Here is an 18,545-nt window from a genome sequence, read left to right as displayed (position 1 = left end):
CTAAAGTGTTTCAATTCACCTTTAATGGACAAGTACATCAAGGAAAGACACTACATACATTTATTTAAAATAAGAATAAACACTTTCATTAATTTATGCCTTCATAATCTTGTGATTCATAGACGCTACTGATGATTTATAGACACTGTATGCTAGGTCCAGATGGCCAATATCCCTCTCTCTCTTTTACACTTTTTATTTCACTTCTTGGATGGGACTGCTGAAACCACTTGTGACAGTGAAGATTTCAGGTCCGCTTTCTCTCTCTCTCTCTCTCTGATGGTTATCACTGAAGCTCTTTGGGGGGCTTCGAATTAGATGGCCTGGCCAGTACTCACAGGACGTGGTTATTTGTCTATAGGTTAGACAACACGACTGCATTCATGGATGTGTACAAAATCAAATAGCTGTAGAGTCTGTGGTCTAAACTAGAGACAAAGCTCCTGCCCAACCTCATCATTTTTCCAAGGTTAACCAACATCACATTTCAGGGTGTACTTTTGACATATTTCAGTGATATGTTTGGATGACAGACATACTTGTGTTAGTGAGGAACAGGAACAAAGCCTTTCGTAACCCTCAGTCAGACATACTGTAGGTCGTGTCAAGAAAAGAAATGGTTCATGCTCTCTGACTGCTCTCTAATCAAGTTGTTGTCGGCACTGTTTGTCTCTCTGGTATGCTATGTGTCTTCTACCGGGCTGAGAGAAGACCGGGAGGTGGAGGAAGAGGAAGAGAGAGAATGGCTGACTTCATAATTTAAATGGGAGGAGGACTGGGAAGGCCATCAGAGGAAATGTGTCACTGGTGGGAGAGCTGGAGTGGGGGGGAGGAGGAGGACTTGGGGGAGGCATGTAGCTAGCTGCCTGACCAAATATGGGAGTAGCAGATTCACACCTCTCCATTCTCTGTTCTGTGTTAGGAAGCAGTGGACTTGTCAAGGACTGCTTCCCAAATGGCACCCTATTCCCTACATAGTGCACTACTTTTGACCAGGGCCCATGGGGGACTTTATATGGGATATTGTTGCCATTTGGGACAAAGCCTAGGTCTGTTCTGCAAAGACATAGTCCAATAGGAATGTTAGCCATAATCAACCCTGTTTCCTAGGTGTTTTCAAATGCAGACCTCTTATGACGACAATGATTAGAAGAATTCCGTAGATGACTTTTTCTTCTCCTGTCTTTTGTTCAGTGCCAATGGTGGAGTGCTGCATTAGTGGCCAGGCCTATTTGTGATGTGATTAAGTGGCACGAGCTTAGACAATGTCTTTAAAGTGCTTCTGAAAACGCAATGACTTTGTTATGACCCTGGGGTGTAGATCTCCTTAACTAAAGATTACCTGACTAGATATTCACGTCGCTGCCACTCTCTGACTACCTTTGGCTTGCTTAAACAGCAGTCTATCCATGCAATAAACTAACATTCTTTGTTCACGTGGTGCTGAATGCATTACAGACTTCTCAAAACTCCTCATGATATAACCGAGTATAATCTCTTGGTCTCCCGAGACTGATGTTCTCACGGTACAACACGTCCTCACACTTAAAAACATGTGACTTTTGTTTTACCATGTTTGTTAATCAAGCAGGCTGTAGGCCAGTGAAACAAAGAAAAATGTCCTTGCAGTCCCTGCTAAGCTATCTGTGTGAGAGAAGCGACTGGGACGGTCCTAAGTGGTTGTTTTCATGCTGTTTGAAGACAGGTATACCATATGAGATTTGCTTCACTAAATTCATGTCCAGTAGTTTGAATCAACCACTGTTTTGTCTCCTTTCAGATGGATCTGAGGCTACTTTCAATAGCAACATTATTAGGAATCCTATGTTTCTGCAGTGCACAGCAAGGTAAGGTTATTTGACTTACACACATATATTGTTTTAGGGCTACATTTTACATTTTTGTTATGCACCTAAAACATTAGTCTACTTTGTGCATCAAAAAGCAATGAAAAGAAGACATTCTTCAGATTACGATATTGTGGTAGAAGAGGTTGGCCTAATGGGATGATGTCATCTATTGAAGAAACTGCCTACAGCTGCCTGGCTTCAGCAACATGACTCGCAATTGAACAGATTGGAAGAACTTAAATAACATGTTGAGCCAGGAAGAGAGGAAAAATGTAGTTACAAAGCTCCGTCCCAAATGGCACCCTATTCACAATGTATTGCACTACTTTTTGACCATAGTAAAGCAAAGTAGTGCACTATATAGGGAATAGGGTGCCATTTGCAATTTACATTTTCTGAATGCTGCCTCTTGGCAAATTGTTGTGGCTGTACAAAAATATGTATTGTTTCTTCCTTTCAGAGGGCAGTGATTGCATCAAGGCCAATGCACAATCATGTGGGGAATGCATCCAGGTGGCAGAGAAATGTGGATGGTGTACAGACACTGTAAGTTGTTTGAAAGCACATGCTTACAGAGGCACAGTCTTGAGACTTATCTCACTGGAAGCAGCTAACACAAGTGTTTGTATTAGGAGTTGAACAATGGCAGGGATTGTCAGGACCCGGTGCGAGAAACAGTCACTAATAATTGGCAGAACCCAGAAGATGAGGCAGACACAGCAGTACTAGAGATGGTGGTTTAATAAAAAATAGATATCTTCCAAAATACAAAAGAAAATCCACAAAGTGGTAAAAACAGCAAGGGAAAAAAACAAACCTCAAAAGATCAATCCAAAAAATACACGAGAACAAAACCAGAGAACCTCTGGAAAATTCAACAAGAGAAAAATGTTCACAAAGGCTGGGGCTGGGTGCTAACATACAAACACTGAGCAAGGAACTGAGGAACACACAGGGTTAAATACTAACAAGGGAATGACTTACAGGTGCAAACAATAATTAGGGCAAGAAAAAACAAAAGGTACAAAAAAGGTGCAAGGGGGACATCTAGTGAACAAAACCTGAACAGTCCTGGCCAAAACCTGACAGAATCCCCCCCTAGGAACGGCTCCTGACGTTCCTACCAGCCTTCTCAGGGTGGAGGACCCTGAACTGACGAATGAGGTCAGGGTCCAGTATGTCCTTGGCAGGAACCCAGGAGCGCTCCTCGGGACCGTAGCCTTCCCAGTCCACCAGATACTGCCAGGACCGCTGCACCCGGCGGGAATCCAGTATCCGATGGACGGTATAAGCCGACTGGCCTCCGATGATACGGGGCGGAGGTCTGCCTGCCGGGATAAGGGGAGAAAAAACAACAGGTTTTAATAAAGAAATGTGAAACGTGGGATTAATTTTAAGGGATCTGGGTAAGTGCAGGCGAAAAGTAACGGGGTTCACTTTTCTGGCAACCTTAAAGGGACCGATGAATTTCTGGGACAGTTTGCGAGACTCCACCCGTAGCGGTAAATTCTTGGTTGAGAGCCATACTCTCTGGCCGAGGCGCAGGGTAGGCCCGGGACGGCGACGTCTGTTGGCTTGTTGTTGGTACCTCTGTGAGGAACGCAGAAGATTAAGACGGGCCTTCTTCCACGTAAGCCGACAGCGTCTGATGAACCTCGAGGCTGAAGGCACACTGACTTCTGCCTCCTGGTTCGGGAACAATGGAGGAGCATAGCCAAACTGACACTCGTGCGGGGACATACCAGTGGAGGAGGAGCACAAGGTGTTGTGCGCGTACTCGGCCCAAACCATGAAGGACGACCATGTGGACGGGTTGTTGGAGACCATACATCTGAGGGTGGTTTCCAGCTCTTGATTCATCCTCTCGGTTTGGCCATTGGACTCCGGATGGTACCCTGAAGATAGACTGGCAGTGGCCCCTATGAGTTGGCAGAAGGCCTTCCAAAACCTTGAGGCGAACTGGGGACCTCTGTCGGAAACCATATCTTGCGGAATGCCGAAGACTCGGAACACATGGTTAATCACCAACTCAGCCGTTTCCTTGGCAGAAGGTAACTTAGTCAAGGGAACGAACCTGGCCGCCTTAGAAAACCTGTCGATGATGACTAGGATAGTTGTATTACCATGGGACGGAGGAAGGCCAGTAATAAAGTCCAATGAGATATGGGACCAGGGTCGGTGGGGAATAGATAGAGGGTGAAGGAGTCCTTGAGGGCGGAGGTGAGAAGATTTGCCCTGGCAGCACACGGAACAGGCCTTGACGAAAGTGGCAACGTCTTCTTTTATGGTGGGCCACCAGAACTTACGCTGGATGAACTCCAAGGTGCGACCTACGCCCGGGTGACAGGTGAGGCGAGAGGAGTGCCCCCACAGAAGGACTTGGGACCTTGCTGCCTTGGGAACAAACAACCGATTGGCAGGACCTCCTCCAGGGCCCGGTTCGATGGCTTGGGCTTGTTTCACGGTATCCTCCACTTGCCACGAGATCGGAGCCACGATCTTAGCGGCCGGAAGGACAGTCATGTCAGTATCTTCTCGAATGGCAGGAGAGTAGATTCGTGACAAGGCGTCCGGTTTGAGATTCTTCGACCCGGGTCTATAGGTGAGGATAAACTGAAATCGGCTGAAGAAAAGAGACCATCGAGCTTGTCTGGAGTTCAACCGCTTCGCCTGCTGGATATACTCCAGATTTTTGTGGTCCGTAAGCACTTGAAACGGTTGAGAAGCCCCCTCGAGCCAGTGTCTCCATTCCTTCAATGCCATCTTAACCGCTAGGAGTTCACGATCCCCCACATCGTAATTCCTCTCGGCCGGGGTAAGCCGGTGAGAGAAGAAGGCGCAAGGATGAAGCTTCTTGTCTTCACCCCTCTGAGACAGGACAGCTCCAACCCCAACCTCTGATGCGTCTACCTCCACCACAAAAGGTTCATCCGCCGTTGGTAGTGTCAGAATGGGAGCAGAGAGGATGCGCTGCTTGAGTCCTTGGAAGGCCGTCTCAGCTTCTCTTCCCCACAGAAACCTTGTGTTGCCACCCTTGGTTACAGCTGAGAGAGGGGCTGCCACCGAGCTGAAGTTCTTGATGAACTTGCGGTAAAAGTTAGTGAAGCCCAGGAAACGCTGAACTTCCTTAACGGACTTGGGGGTGGGCCAATCCGCTACCGCCCCTACCTTCGTGGGGTCCATCTGGACTCGACCGGGTTCCACTACAAATCCCAGGAATTGTACTCGGGAGGAATGGAATTCACATTTTTCCGGCTTAACGTACAAATGGCTGTCAAGGAGGCGTTTGAGTACTTGTCTGACATGCTTAGTGTGTTCTTGAAGGGAGCTCGAAAAGATGAGGATGTCATCCAAGTAAACAAACACGAAGATGTTAAGCATATCCCTAAGCACATCGTTTATGAGCGCTTGGAACACAGCTGGAGCGTTGGTCAGGCCGAAGGGCATCACCAAGTATTCGTAGTGACCAGTAGGCGTGTTGAAAGCGGTCTTCCACTCGTCACCGGGTTTGATCCGCACAAGATGGTATGCGTTCCGCAGGTCAAGCTTAGTGAAGACCACTGCTTCCTGGAGCAGCTCAAAGGCTGTGGCCATAAGGGGTAGCGGGTAGCGGTTACGGACGGTTATGGCATTAAGTCCCCGGTAGTCGATGCAAGGACGTAATCCCCCGTCTTTTTTGGCCACAAAGAAAAACCCTGCTCCCGCCGGCGAGGTGGATGGACGCATGAGGCCTGCTGCCAGAGAGTCCTTGATGTAGGTATCCATAGCAGCTCGTTCGGGAGGAGATAGGGAAAAGATCCGACCCCTGGGGGGGCATGTGCCCGGAAACAGGTCGATGGGGCAATCGTAAGGTCTATGGGGTGGTACTTTGGTGGCCCTCTGTTTGCTAAATACCGGTTTGAGGTCATGGTAACACTCGGGAACTCGGGACAGGTCGATGGATTCTAGAGACTCGGGAGGGGAACTCGGGGAACTTGGGAAGATACAAGTGGCTTGGCACGTAGGACCCCACTGCTTGATAGTGCCCACAGACCAGTCGATGTGAGGGTTATGGCTGTGAAGCCAGGGGTATCCAAGGACGAGAGGGAACTCGGAACACGAGGTCAGATGAAAGTTCATCACTTCCTGGTGTTGGGAAACTGAAAGTCGCAAGGGGGTAGTGACACAAGTGACAAGTCCAGATCCCAAAGGGCTTCCATCCAACGTAGTAACCCTTATGGGATCACTTAGAGGTTCAGAGGGAACGCCATTTTCCTTCGCCCAGACACCATCCATGAAGTTACCTGCGGCTCCAGAGTCTACCAAGGCTTGAAGGGGAAGCTCGTGGTTGTCCCAGGAAAGGGTAACTGGAATGAGCAGGCGGGAGTTGGATGGATGGGAGGAGGTTATGTTTCCCGTTACAGTCCTCCCAGGCCTGCACGGGAGAGTGCGTTTTCCCTGGAGCCCGGGACACGTGGAGAGGAAATGGCCCGGTTTGCCGCAATATAGACAGCATCGCTCCCTCATCCGGCGGTCTCTCTCAGCCTGGGAGATGCGTCCAACCTGCATGGGTTCCGGTGGAGTCAGCGAGGATAAAGGTGGAGACTCGGAGCTGGGACCGATAGGAGCTAGGGTGAGAGATCTACGGTTGAGCTCTCTCTCTCTCAGACGCAGGTCTATGCGTGAAGCCAACTTGATCAGGGACTCGAGGTTGTCTGGTGGTTCCCGAGTGGCCAGTTCATCTTGGATGGTGTCGGAAAGACCCTTCAAAAAGCACACTGTGAGCGCCTCGTCGTTCCAGCCACTCGCTGCTGCCACCGTGTGGAACTGGATGGCATAGTCCGTCACGCTGCGCCGACCTTGGCGGAGAGTCAGGAGCTGTTTGGCTGAGTCAGGACCGCTGGTAGGACCTCGAAACACTCGCTTGAATTCTTCAGCAAAGGTAGAGTAGCTGGCACAGCAGGGACTTTGGGCATCCCACACAGCAGTAGCCCAGGCTAGGGCTTTTTCCGACAGCAGGGTGATGATATATGCTATCTTGGACCGGTCGGTGGGAAACGACGAGGGTTGCAGCTCGAAGGAGAGAGAACATTGGGTGAAAAACCCCTTACAAACCCTCGGATCACCTGAGAACCGTTGGGGAGGCGGCAGACGAGGTTCAGCCAGGGGGTTAACTGCCACGGGCACTTGAATCTGATGAACTGGAGCAGAAGCGGTTGCAGGAGAAAGTTGATCAGAAATCTGCTTTATGGAAGTCATCATCTCCGACAGAAGTTGAGAATGTCCAGCCAGTAAGGCCTCTTGCTGAACCAGAGCAGCTTCGTGACGTTGGACAGTCCCCTCGTGGTGGGACAGCATGGGAAAAAAGTCCTGGGTACTGGCTGCCTCTGGGTTCATATTAATGGCTCAGTGTTTCTGTCAGGACCCGGTGCGAGAAACAGTCACTAATAATTGGCAGAACCCAGAAGATGAGGCAGACACAGCAGTACTAGAGATGGTGGTTTAATAAAAAATAGATATCTTCCAAAATACAAAAGAAAATCCACAAAGTGGTAAAAACAGCAAGGGAAAAAACAAACCTCAAAAGATCAATCCAAAAAATACACGAGAACAAAACCAGAGAACCTCTGGAAAATTCAACAAGAGAAAAATGTTCACAAAGGCTGGGGCTGGGTGCTAACATACAAACACTGAGCAAGGAACTGAGGAACACACAGGGTTAAATACTAACAAGGGAATGACTTACAGGTGCAAACAATAATTAGGGCAAGAAAAAACAAAAGGTACAAAAAAGGTGCAAGGGGGACATCTAGTGAACAAAACCTGAACAGTCCTGGCCAAAACCTGACAGGGATATGATTTGAATAGCAGTGTATGGGCACTTGCTGTAAAGTAGTTGCCGCCAGCCCAGAGTATAGTCATGCAGAGCTGTCTTGAGTCATGGAACAGAACTCACCCTGACGCTTCCTGAGGTTTAACGGCGGTTGGCATCTAATATGTTGCATTACCGCTGCCAACTGAACTATAGTATATACATTACTCTTTGTGATACAAAATGGGAAAAGGGGAACCCCAAAAATGTATTATATACAATACCAGTCCAACGTTTGGACACACCTACTCATTCAAGGGTTTTTCTCTATTTTTACTATTTTCTACATTGTAGAATAATAGTGAGGACATCAAACTATGAAATAACACATATGGAATCATGTAGTAACCAAAAAAGTGTTAAACAAATCAAAATATATTTTAGATTATTCAAAGTCGTCACCCTTTTGCCTTGACAACAGCTTTACACACTCTTGGCATTCTCTCAACCAGTTTCATGAGGAATGCTTTTCCAATAGTCTTGAAGGAGTTCCCACATATGCTGAGCACTAGTTGGCTGCTTTTCATTCACTCTGCTGTTCAACTCATCCCAAACCAATTCAATTGGGTTGAGGTCGGGTGATTGCGGAGGCCAGGTCATCTGATGCAGCTCTCCTTGGTCAAATAGCCCTTACACAGAATGTAGGTGTGTTTTGGGTAATTTTCCTGTTGAAAAACAAATGATAGTCCCACTAAGTGCAAACCAGATGGGATGGGGTATCGCTGCAGAATGCTGTGGTAGCCATGCTGGTTAAGTGTGCCTTGAATTCTAAATAAATCACAGACAATGTCACCAGCAAAGCACCATCACACCTCCCCCTCCATGCTTCATGGTGGGAACCACACATGCAGAGATCATCCGTTCACCTACTCTGCGTCTCACAAAGACACAACGGTTGGAACCAAATATCTCAAATTTGGACTCATTAGACCAAAGGACAGATTTCTACCGGTCTAATGTACATTGCTCAGGTTTCTTTGTAGCAGTTCGACCATGAAGGCCTGTTTCACACAGTCTCCTCTGAACAGTTGATGTTGACATGTGTCTGTTACTGGAACTCTGTGAAGCATTTATTTGGCCTGCAATCTGAGGTGCAGTTAACTCTAATGAACTTATCCTCTGCAGCAGAGGTAACTCTGGGTCTTCCTTTACTGTGACGGTCCTCATGAGAGCCAGTTTCATCATAGCGCTTGATGGTTTTTGCGACTGCACTGAAGAAACTTCCAAAAATGTTCCGTATTAACTGACCTTCATGTCCTAAAGTAATGATGGACTGTCATTTCTCTTTGCTTATTTGAGCAGTTCTTGCTATAATATGCACTTGGTCTTTTACCAATTAAGGCTCTCTACTGTATACCACCTCTACCTTGTCACAGCACAACTGATTGGCTCAAACGCATTAAGAAGGAAATAAATCCCATAAATAAACTTAACAAGGCACACCTGTTCATTGAAATGCATTCCAGGTGACTACCTCATAAAGCTGGTTGAGAGAATGCCAAGAGTGTGCAAAGCTGTCATCAAGGCAAAGGGTGGCTACTTTGAAGAATCTCAAATATAAAATATTTAACACTTTTTTGGTTACTACACTCCATGTGTGTTATTTCATAGGTTTGATGTCTTCACTATTATTCTACAATATAGAAAATTGTCAAAATTAAGAAAAACCCTTGAATGAGTAGGTGTGTACAAACGTTTGACCGGTACTGTATATATATATATATATATGTATTTATACAGTTGAAGTCAGAAGTTTACATACACTTAGGTTGGAGTCATTAGAACTCGTTTTTCAACCACTCCACTAATTTCTTGTTAACAAACTATAGTTTTGCTAAGTGATAATGTCAAGCAAAGAGGCACTGAGTTTGAAGGTAGGCCTTGAAATACACCCACAGGTACACTTCCAATTGACTCAAATGATGTCAATTAGCCTATCAGAAGCTTCTAAATCCATGGCATAATTTTATGGAATTTTCCAAGCTGTTTAAAGGCACAGTCAATTTAGTGTATGTAAACTTCTGACCCACTGGAATTGTGATACAGTGAATTATAAGTGAAATAAATCTGTCTGTAAACAATTGTTGGAAGATTTGTTGTGTCGTGCACAAAGTAGATGTCCTAACCGACTTGCCAAAACTATAGTTTGTTAACAAGAAATGTGTGGAGTGGTTTAAAAACAAGTTTTAATGACTCCAACCTAAGCGTATGTAAACTTCCGACTTCAACTGTGTATATATATATATATTTATATATTATTACCTGTTGCGTCAAAAAACAGAACACTCAAAACATGAGCACAATGGCAGCTCTTCCTTTAAAGAACTCCAGGCCTCAAGAGGGCAGATAACCCAAAAACCTGGGTGGAACTAAAAAATTGAGCCAGGATTTCTGGAGGGACTACTTTTACATGCGCACCTGGCAGATAAGCATGGGTATAAAATGTTTGGGCTTAGCTTTGCTTGGGTCCTCAACATACAAACAGCTCATTGTTCAACCCTAAAGACGCAACTGTTATGTAATGTTTGGAATTATTTATTATGTTGCATCCAGTGCTTAGCACAATTTATATGTTTAACTCTGGTAGGAGTGGTGACTTCTTTTGTTGTGGATATTTTCTGACTGCAGAAGTAATTGCTTGAAGTGCTAGATTAAATGTTTACTTTATTCAAAGCCATGCTTTGTTGCTGTGTCATGCATTGTTTATTGTGTAAAATAATGCATGTTTATTCTCTGTTTAAGGTTATCAACCTGATCCCTATTCCTTATTCCTCTGTCATTCAACTACTCTATTCAACAAATCAACTGTTTCAACATATTCAACAAATGGCATCAAAACCATAATAAAACACGAAAAAGGAATTGAGTTGTCCCTTTGCATCCTTCACGTGATGAGCAAGCCGTTTTCAAGTTTGGGCAGAGCTGAAATAATTATAACACCTAGACAACTTGACATTACCCTACCAACTAACCCAATACTCATTACAACCATCACCTTATTCCACTACTTTAACCCTATCTGATCCTACCCCAGTCCAACGGCCTGAGAGGACAGTACACTACCACTCAACACAAGTCAAATCTCGTACCCCGGGCCGCCCAAGTGGTGCAGGGGTCTAGGGCACTGCATCGCAGTGCTTGAGGTGTCAATACAGTACCGGGTTTGATCCCAGGCTGTGTCACAGCCTGCCGCGACCGGGAGACCCATGAGGTGGAGCAAAATTGTCCCAGCATCGTCCATGTTATAGGCTGACCACACCGCTCGCATCGCGTGCGCCAACGAGTGTCTGCGTTGCCAAGGGCTAAAATAGAAGTAATTCCTATTTCTGACGCAGATCGCTCTGCAAGTCCTGCCTCTCCTATCTCCTCATTGGTTTATAGAAGCAGGTACCCACGTGCCATCTACTCATTGGTTATACCCACGTGGGTGATTGAAAGACTAACTGTTTTGCCAGTTGTCATGGTAATACTATGAAAGTGTTGATGCCAATCACCATATTAGTTCAAAGATGAAAAAGCCTGGAAGGAGGAGAGATGACTAGAAACGATTCGGTATACCGTTTTATGTGTGGATTAATTGTCGGAGTAGAGATCCTTGTGCATTTCAGGTAAAATAACAACTCAACGGTTTGTTGAGATCAGTGTGGAATACCTTGACTTGCCTGCACAGAGCCCTAACCTCATCCCCATCTAACACCTTTGGGATGAATTGGAACGCAGACTGCGAGCCAGGCCTAATCACCCATCATCAGTGTCCAACCTCACTAATGCTCTTGTGGCTGAATGGAAGCAAGTCCCTGCAGCGATGTTCCAACATCTAATGGAAAGCCTTCCCAGAAGAGTGGAGGCTGTTATAGCAGCTAAGGGTCGACCAACTCCATATTATTGCCCATGATTTTGGAATGAGATGTTCGACGAGTAGGTGTCCACATACTTTGGGTCATGTAGTGTATATCACTCATTGGCCCAAACCTCTGTTCTGGTACAGATGTACTATTCACAGGGATCCTCTCAGAATCCCTTACCCTTCATCCTCCCTCCTCTATTTTCTTCACTGGCTCAGCATACCACACCTTCTGCACTACTCTGAGGCTGGCAACCTCAACCTTCCTTTCTCGCACCGAACACCGCTGATCCCCAGCAACATGAGCACCCCTACAAGTTGACACACAGCTTTTCCAACCGAAACTACACACTCCTCTATCCCATCTCTGCACATTTCCCACATTTTGGAATCTCCCTACTACACACTGCTTCTACATGCCCATAAACGTGACACCTAGAACACCGCAGTGTAGTCGGCACAAAAGTTCTAACAGCATAACTCATATATCCTAACATTACTTTGTCAGGTAAAGACTAAATCAAAGTTCAAAATAGCAGGCTGTCACCTGTTTCATCACGCTCTCCACTGGGTCTGAGTCACACCAAACAGCAGGCGTCACAAACACCAGGAATCTTCAACTTTAATTGCTCCACCTCCGCACTTAACGGTATCCCAGAAATCCCTCCCTTTAATGGTGCCCTGTACCTTAGCGCAAAGCAAGATACAGATCTTTCCCCAAGTTGCGTCGCACTGCTCTCTCTGATCTGAAGAAACACAAACAAACATGACAATTCACTTCGGGTTACCTTCACCCACTCAACAGCACCCACCATATTTTCCACCCAACTTGAAACCACTCATGGATCTGACTGAACTTCTGACCGAACTTGCTCCTTCTTCCTACTGCAAAATCATCAGAAATGTCATATCACAATGAGTGCTTCATCATGTGTATGTTGACTATTTTGAAAAACAATCAAATAAGTAATTACAAATAACATAAAAAAACAAGAAAATGTGGGTTATTTGTCATATTTGTCTCTGTGCAGGACTTCCTGAAGCAGGGAGAGTCTAAGTCAGCACGCTGTGATGAGCTACAGTCCCTGATCACGAAGGGCTGCACTAAGGCCAAGATTGAGAACCCCCGGGGCAGCACCTCCATCACCAAGAACAAGCCTGTCACCAACCGCAAGAAGGACATGGCAGAGAAGCTAAAGGCTGACCAGATCACTCAGATCCAGCCTCAGAAACTCACCCTCAACCTCCGATCCGGTAATGACCTGACTCCTGACCTGTGCTGATATTGGATCAGTTTGACCTTTTAGATCATAACGAATAAGATGGACATGGAGGACCTGATCCTCGATCAGCACTCCTACTCTGAGGTTTTGTGAATATGGGCCCTGCCTCCTGACCTGACCAGCTCATTGGCCATGTAGCTAGCTATATGATACTTTATCTAAACAGGGCATATTAGAATATGCAATCTTTCTTGAACTTACCATTCACATGCAGTCAATTTCTGAATCCAAGTTTTCAGGAAGAATCCTGTTGATGTTTGTAAAATATTGAATGATGAAGAGTCTTCATGTTCTCTGAATCTGTTCCATTCCTTTCTCACATGAAGGTGAGGCCCAGACCGTTAAGTTGAAGTTCAAGAGGGCAGAGGACTACCCCATCGACCTCTACTACTTGATGGATCTCTCCTTCTCCATGAAAGACGATTTGGAGAACGTCAAGAATCTGGGGACTGACCTGATGCGTGAGATGAAGGAGGTCACCTCAGACTTCAAGATCGGTAAAAGACATTAAGCTTCACATACTCAAAATGTTCAAAGTAAGGTCATTCAGAAAGAAGGAAGGTAAAACCGCTCATTGGATACTTCACTGTGGCTATCCTCTGTTCCAACCTGTGTTTGTGTATTTTATAAGGGGTTGGGATCAGAGATAAATACAGATTTCAATGGACTGCAAGGAACATGGATCAATGAAGTATCTTGTTGTTCTTCTCAACATTGGCTGTTTTCCTGACCAGGTTTCGGCTCCTTTGTGGAGAAGACAGTGATGCCATACATCAGCACTACCCCAGCCAGACTGCTGAACCCCTGCACCAACACCAACGACACCTGCACCAGCCCCTTCAGCTATAAGAACGTGCTGAAGCTGACTGAGAACGGGGAGGAGTTCAACAACCTGGTCAGTAAGCAGCAGATCTCTGGAAACCTGGACTCCCCTGAGGGAGGATTCGATGCCATCATGCAGGTGGCCGTCTGTGGGGTGAGTGACCCGACCTGGGCCATAGTGGGATAGTCTCACTTCAGGGCCTGTAATCATAAAGCATCTCAGAGTAGGAGTACTGATCTAGGATCAATTTAGCCTTTTTGACCATGATGAATAAGATTACATGGACGGGGGGACCTGATCCAAGATCAGCACTCCTTATCGAATACACTTTATAAATACCAGCCCAGAAGTACAGAAAGCTTCATAATCGGCTAGAATGGTTCATGATTGAGATAATACCAGTCAGTCCAAAGCATTACAACAAATAATTAGGATTCACTGATAAAGTTGGATGCATTTGTTTTCTTTTGGGGGCTCTAATTGGATGTGTTTTTACCCCTCCCCCTGCAGGATGCCATTGGCTGGAGGAACGTCACACGTCTGCTGGTGTTCTCCACTGACGCTGGCTTCCACTTTGCTGGAGACGGCAAGCTGGGCGGCATCGTTCTGCCCAACGATGGGAAGTGTCATCTGGAGAACAACATGTACACCATGAGCCATTACTACGTATGTGTTTCTCTACCTACTCTATACTTTCCAGACATTTTGTATTGCATTTTTTTAAATTGTAGTGTATTGATTTTGTGTATTTTGCATGTTGACCTCACAAAATGACTTTCCATGTACACGGACAATAAAGTTTAGGGATGACCCCATTTAGTTGACCGGTCGATTATTGGGTCAATGGGCTGTTGGTTGACCGATATTTCTTTAGTTGAGCAGTAGCAAAAAATATAATAATAATAATATCATGGTGTACAAGACACATGTCGGATTCGCGCCTGTCTGAGTGAACTGATCCATTGTGGAGGCTGTGGGGTTGGCACAATCCATCACTCTAAAACATGTGCTACTGAAATTGTATATGGTTATATTACATAAGAACAATGGTGCAACACTAATAATATAATATTATTTTATAAAAAATAAGCTTTCTCCCACGTTGGATAGTGGTCGCTGTCCGTGGTTCAGAACCACATCAGTGCGCTGTTGAATTGGCGCCTTTTCCAAGACCAACTTGCTATGTGCATAATAGCAAAGTTAACCAGCATATTGGTGTTGAGAACAATGCAGTGGAGGCAGCAGCAGAATGAGGAGATGAGAAATCAGCCCTTTCCTTATTGAACAGTGAGGAGAGAGGAAACACCAACCTAATTAGGTATATAATCAATAGCCAAACTGTTAATTGTGCCTGGCAATATTTCTACAGAAATAAGACAGACCCTGCTTCTGTTGCCTGTTTGAGTGAGTTATTAATAGCCTACTGATTCCGTGAGTACCAAGCCTCACACAATGACATGTCAAGTAAATCATTTGGCTGTTTTTAATCTTTGCTTTGCTGTAATAAAGGCTTTACACTTTATTTCATTAGAACAGCCTCACTGGTATTATTTATCATTTATTTAGTGTTGTTTACACTGTTCCAAATTGTCAGAAAAATTATATTTATAATAATAACGCTCCTTTTTCTTGATCTCTTTCTTCTTATTATTATGATCCTAAGTAATGCCATGATCATTAGTAGGCTTAGTATAGCAGCCTTGTATAACCACCATTGAGCTGTAGGCCTAAGAGCACATCCTGTTAAGTCTTAATACCGTAACTTACTTAGGCCTATATTTCAATACTTATATAGTCTACTGTATCAATCAATAATTAATTTGTTAATGTCATCGCACAGCATACGAGTCATTCATGATTTGAAATGCAATCAAGCATTTTGTTTTAAAATAAAATAAAGCCAGCCTTGAATAATTAGCTTAAACAATAAATAAACCGTTCCATTTCGGAAATTGCATTCACGAATGAATGCGACTGTTTTTCATCTTTGCTGTAATAAAGGCTTAACAAACAAAAAACTTTACAACAGACTCTCTGTTACGCTTGTAATTTATTTAGTGTTTACATTTATTATATTGTAATCTATACAGCACCTGTTTGGTACACATAATGTGCACGCAGCGCTTGCTCTTTACCTTCTTATTCTTGATCTCCAGTTTTTTCCAGAACTAGTACAATTTATTCGACACTTTCCCTTTACCTCCTGAGCAACAAGTAAACATTCCCCCGTTTCTAGAATATTTGCCACGTCCTCTGCATCCAACCAATTTATTGATGTGATTATGATATGCTATAGGTCAGACCCTATTGTGCCCTATTCAGACTGGATTAGTTTTACTGGGGGAGGTCGGGTAATGTACAGTTGAAGTCGGAAGTTTACATACACCTTAGCCAAATACATTTAAACTCAGTTTTTCACAATTCCTGACATTTAATCCTAGTAAAAATTCCCTGTTTTAAGTCAGTTAGGATCGCCACTTTATTTTAAGAATGTGCAATGTCAGAATAATAGTAAAGAGAATGATTTATTTTAGCTTTTATTTCTTTCATCACATTCCCAGTGGGTGAGAAGTTTACATACACTCAATTAGTATTTGGTAGCATTGCCTTTAAATTGTTTAACTTGGGTCAAACGTTTCAGGTAGCCTTCCACAAGCTTCCCACAATAAGTTGGGTGAATTTTGGCCCATTCCTCCTGACAGAGCTGGTGTAACTGAGTCAGGTTTGTAGAATTACTTGCTCACACACACTTTTTCAGTTCTGCCCACAAATTTTCTATAGGATTGAGGTCAGGGATTTGTGATGGCCACTCAAATACATTGACTTTGTTGTCCTTAAGCCATTTTGCCACAACTTTGGAAGAATGCTTGGGGTCATTGTCCATTTGGAAGACCCATTTGCGACCAAGCTTCAACTTCCTGACTGATGTCTTGAGATGTTGTTTCAATATATCCACATAATTTCCCTACCTCATGATTCCATCTATTTTGTGAAGTGCACCAGACCCTCCTGCAACAAAGCACCCCCCCACAACATGATGCTGCCATCCCCGTGCTACACGGTTGGGATGGTGTTCTTCGGCTTGAAAGCCTCCCCCTTTTTCCTCCTAACATAACGATGGTCATTATGGCCAAACAGTTCTACTTTTGTTTCATCAGACCAGACTACATTTCTCCAATGTACGATCTTTGTTCTCGTGTGCAGTTGCAAGCCGTAGTCTGGCTTTTTTTATGGCGGTTTTTGAGCAGTGGCTTCTTCCTTGCTGAGCGGCCTTTCAGGTTATGTCGATATAGGACTCGTTTTACTGTGAATATAGATGCTTTTGTACATGTTTCCTCCAGCATCTTCACAAGGTCCTTTGCTGTTGTTCTGGGATTGATTTGCACTTTTCGCACCAAAGTACGTTAATCTCTAGAGATCCTTCCTGAGCGGTATGACGGCTGCGTGGTCCCATGGTGTTTATACTTGCGTACTATTGTTTGTACAGATGAATGTGGTACCTTCAGGCATTTGGAAATTACTCCCAAGGATGAACCAGACTTGTGGAGGTCTACAATTCTTTTTCTGAGGTCTTGGCAGATTTCTTTGGATTTTCCCATGATGTCAAGCAAAGAGGCACTGAGTTTGAAGGTAGGCCTTGAAATACATCCACAGGTACACCTCCAATTGACTCAAATGATGTAATTTAGCCTCTCAGAAACTTCTAAAGCATGACATAATTTTCTGGAATTTTCCAAGCTGTTTAAAGGCACAGTCAACTTAGTGCATGTAAATTTCTGACCCACTGGAATTGTGATATAGTGAAATAATCTGTCTGTAAACAATTATTGGAAAACTGACTTGTGTCATGCACAAAGTAGATGTCCTCACCGACTTGCCAAAACTATAGTTTGTTAACAAGAAATTTGTGGAGTGGTTGAAAAACGAGTGTTAATGACTCCGACCTAAGTGCATGTAAACTTCCGACTTCAACTGTAATTATGTGCACGAGCACAAAACACAACCTCTGTAATTTTAGTCCCGTCCGAATCTACAATGCCAGGAATTTTTTAATGGCTGTGTTTTGAGAGAAATGTCGGAGTTTGACAGCTGTCGCTTGTGGCCTACATGTAGCCTATCAACGTTCACAGTGAATGCTTTTGTTTATATGTTTTGTGCGTATGAATTGAATATTGCCACATGCATCAGTAAAAAATATTGAGCCTATTTAATGCAACCCTTGCTGTTAATAGATCGCATAGCAGCATACAACTGACCTAATCGTTTGGAAATGATAAATTAACTTTCTCATCCATTGCCTTAAAACACATCTCAAGTGCAATTGCACTGAAGGCTGGGGGGCATTTAGGACGTACTGCGGATCTATAAAATATCCTAATGATTATGATCAGACTTCCTCAATTCAAATATTATGGCGACACTATACCAAAGATGGTTTGGTATGGTTTAGAAACTTTGGAACCAAGCTGGAGTTATCAGTGTGGCCCTATCAAGAAAGCTTAGGTAACTGGAAATTGTGACTACCGCCCTGTAGCACTCACTTCTGTCATCATGAAGTGCTTTGAGAGACTAGTCAAGGACCATATCACCTCCACCCTACCTGACACCCTAGACCCACTCCAATTTGCTTACCGCCCCAATAGGTCCGCAATCGCAATCACACTGCACACTGCCCTAACCCACCTGGACAAGAGGAATACCTATGTAGGAATGCTGTTCATCGATTACAGCTCAGCATTTAACACCATAGTACCCTCCAAACTCGTCATTAAGCTCGAGACCCAGGGTCTCGACCCCGCCCTGTGCAACTGGGTCCTGGACTTCCTGACGGGGCGCCCCCAGGTGGTGAGCGTAGGTAACAACATCTCCACCCCGCTGATCCTCAACACTGGGG

General features: G+C 44.6%; 1 protein-coding gene across 2 annotated transcripts in view; it reads left to right on the top strand.

Annotated features, from left to right (window-relative positions):
* Nucleotides 1-18,545, top strand: part of LOC139559527 (integrin beta-1-like) — a 48,185-nt gene that overhangs the window by 18,246 nt on the left and 11,394 nt on the right. For both annotated transcript variants that reach the window (XM_071375603.1, XM_071375601.1), the window contains exons 2-7: nucleotides 1,781-1,847; nucleotides 2,311-2,396; nucleotides 12,577-12,799; nucleotides 13,155-13,325; nucleotides 13,563-13,804; nucleotides 14,162-14,317. In XM_071375603.1, coding sequence (XP_071231704.1) covers nucleotides 1,781-1,847; nucleotides 2,311-2,396; nucleotides 12,577-12,799; nucleotides 13,155-13,325; nucleotides 13,563-13,804; nucleotides 14,162-14,317 — 945 coding nt within the window. The remainder of the gene's footprint in view (nucleotides 1-1,780; nucleotides 1,848-2,310; nucleotides 2,397-12,576; nucleotides 12,800-13,154; nucleotides 13,326-13,562; nucleotides 13,805-14,161; nucleotides 14,318-18,545) is intronic.

This window comes from Salvelinus alpinus, chromosome 30, assembly GCF_045679555.1.
Source record: "Salvelinus alpinus chromosome 30, SLU_Salpinus.1, whole genome shotgun sequence".
Classification (NCBI taxonomy): Eukaryota; Metazoa; Chordata; class Actinopteri; order Salmoniformes; family Salmonidae; genus Salvelinus; species Salvelinus alpinus.
The sequence above is the reverse complement of the archived record's forward strand: the minus strand, read 5'-3'. Positions and strand labels throughout refer to the sequence as shown.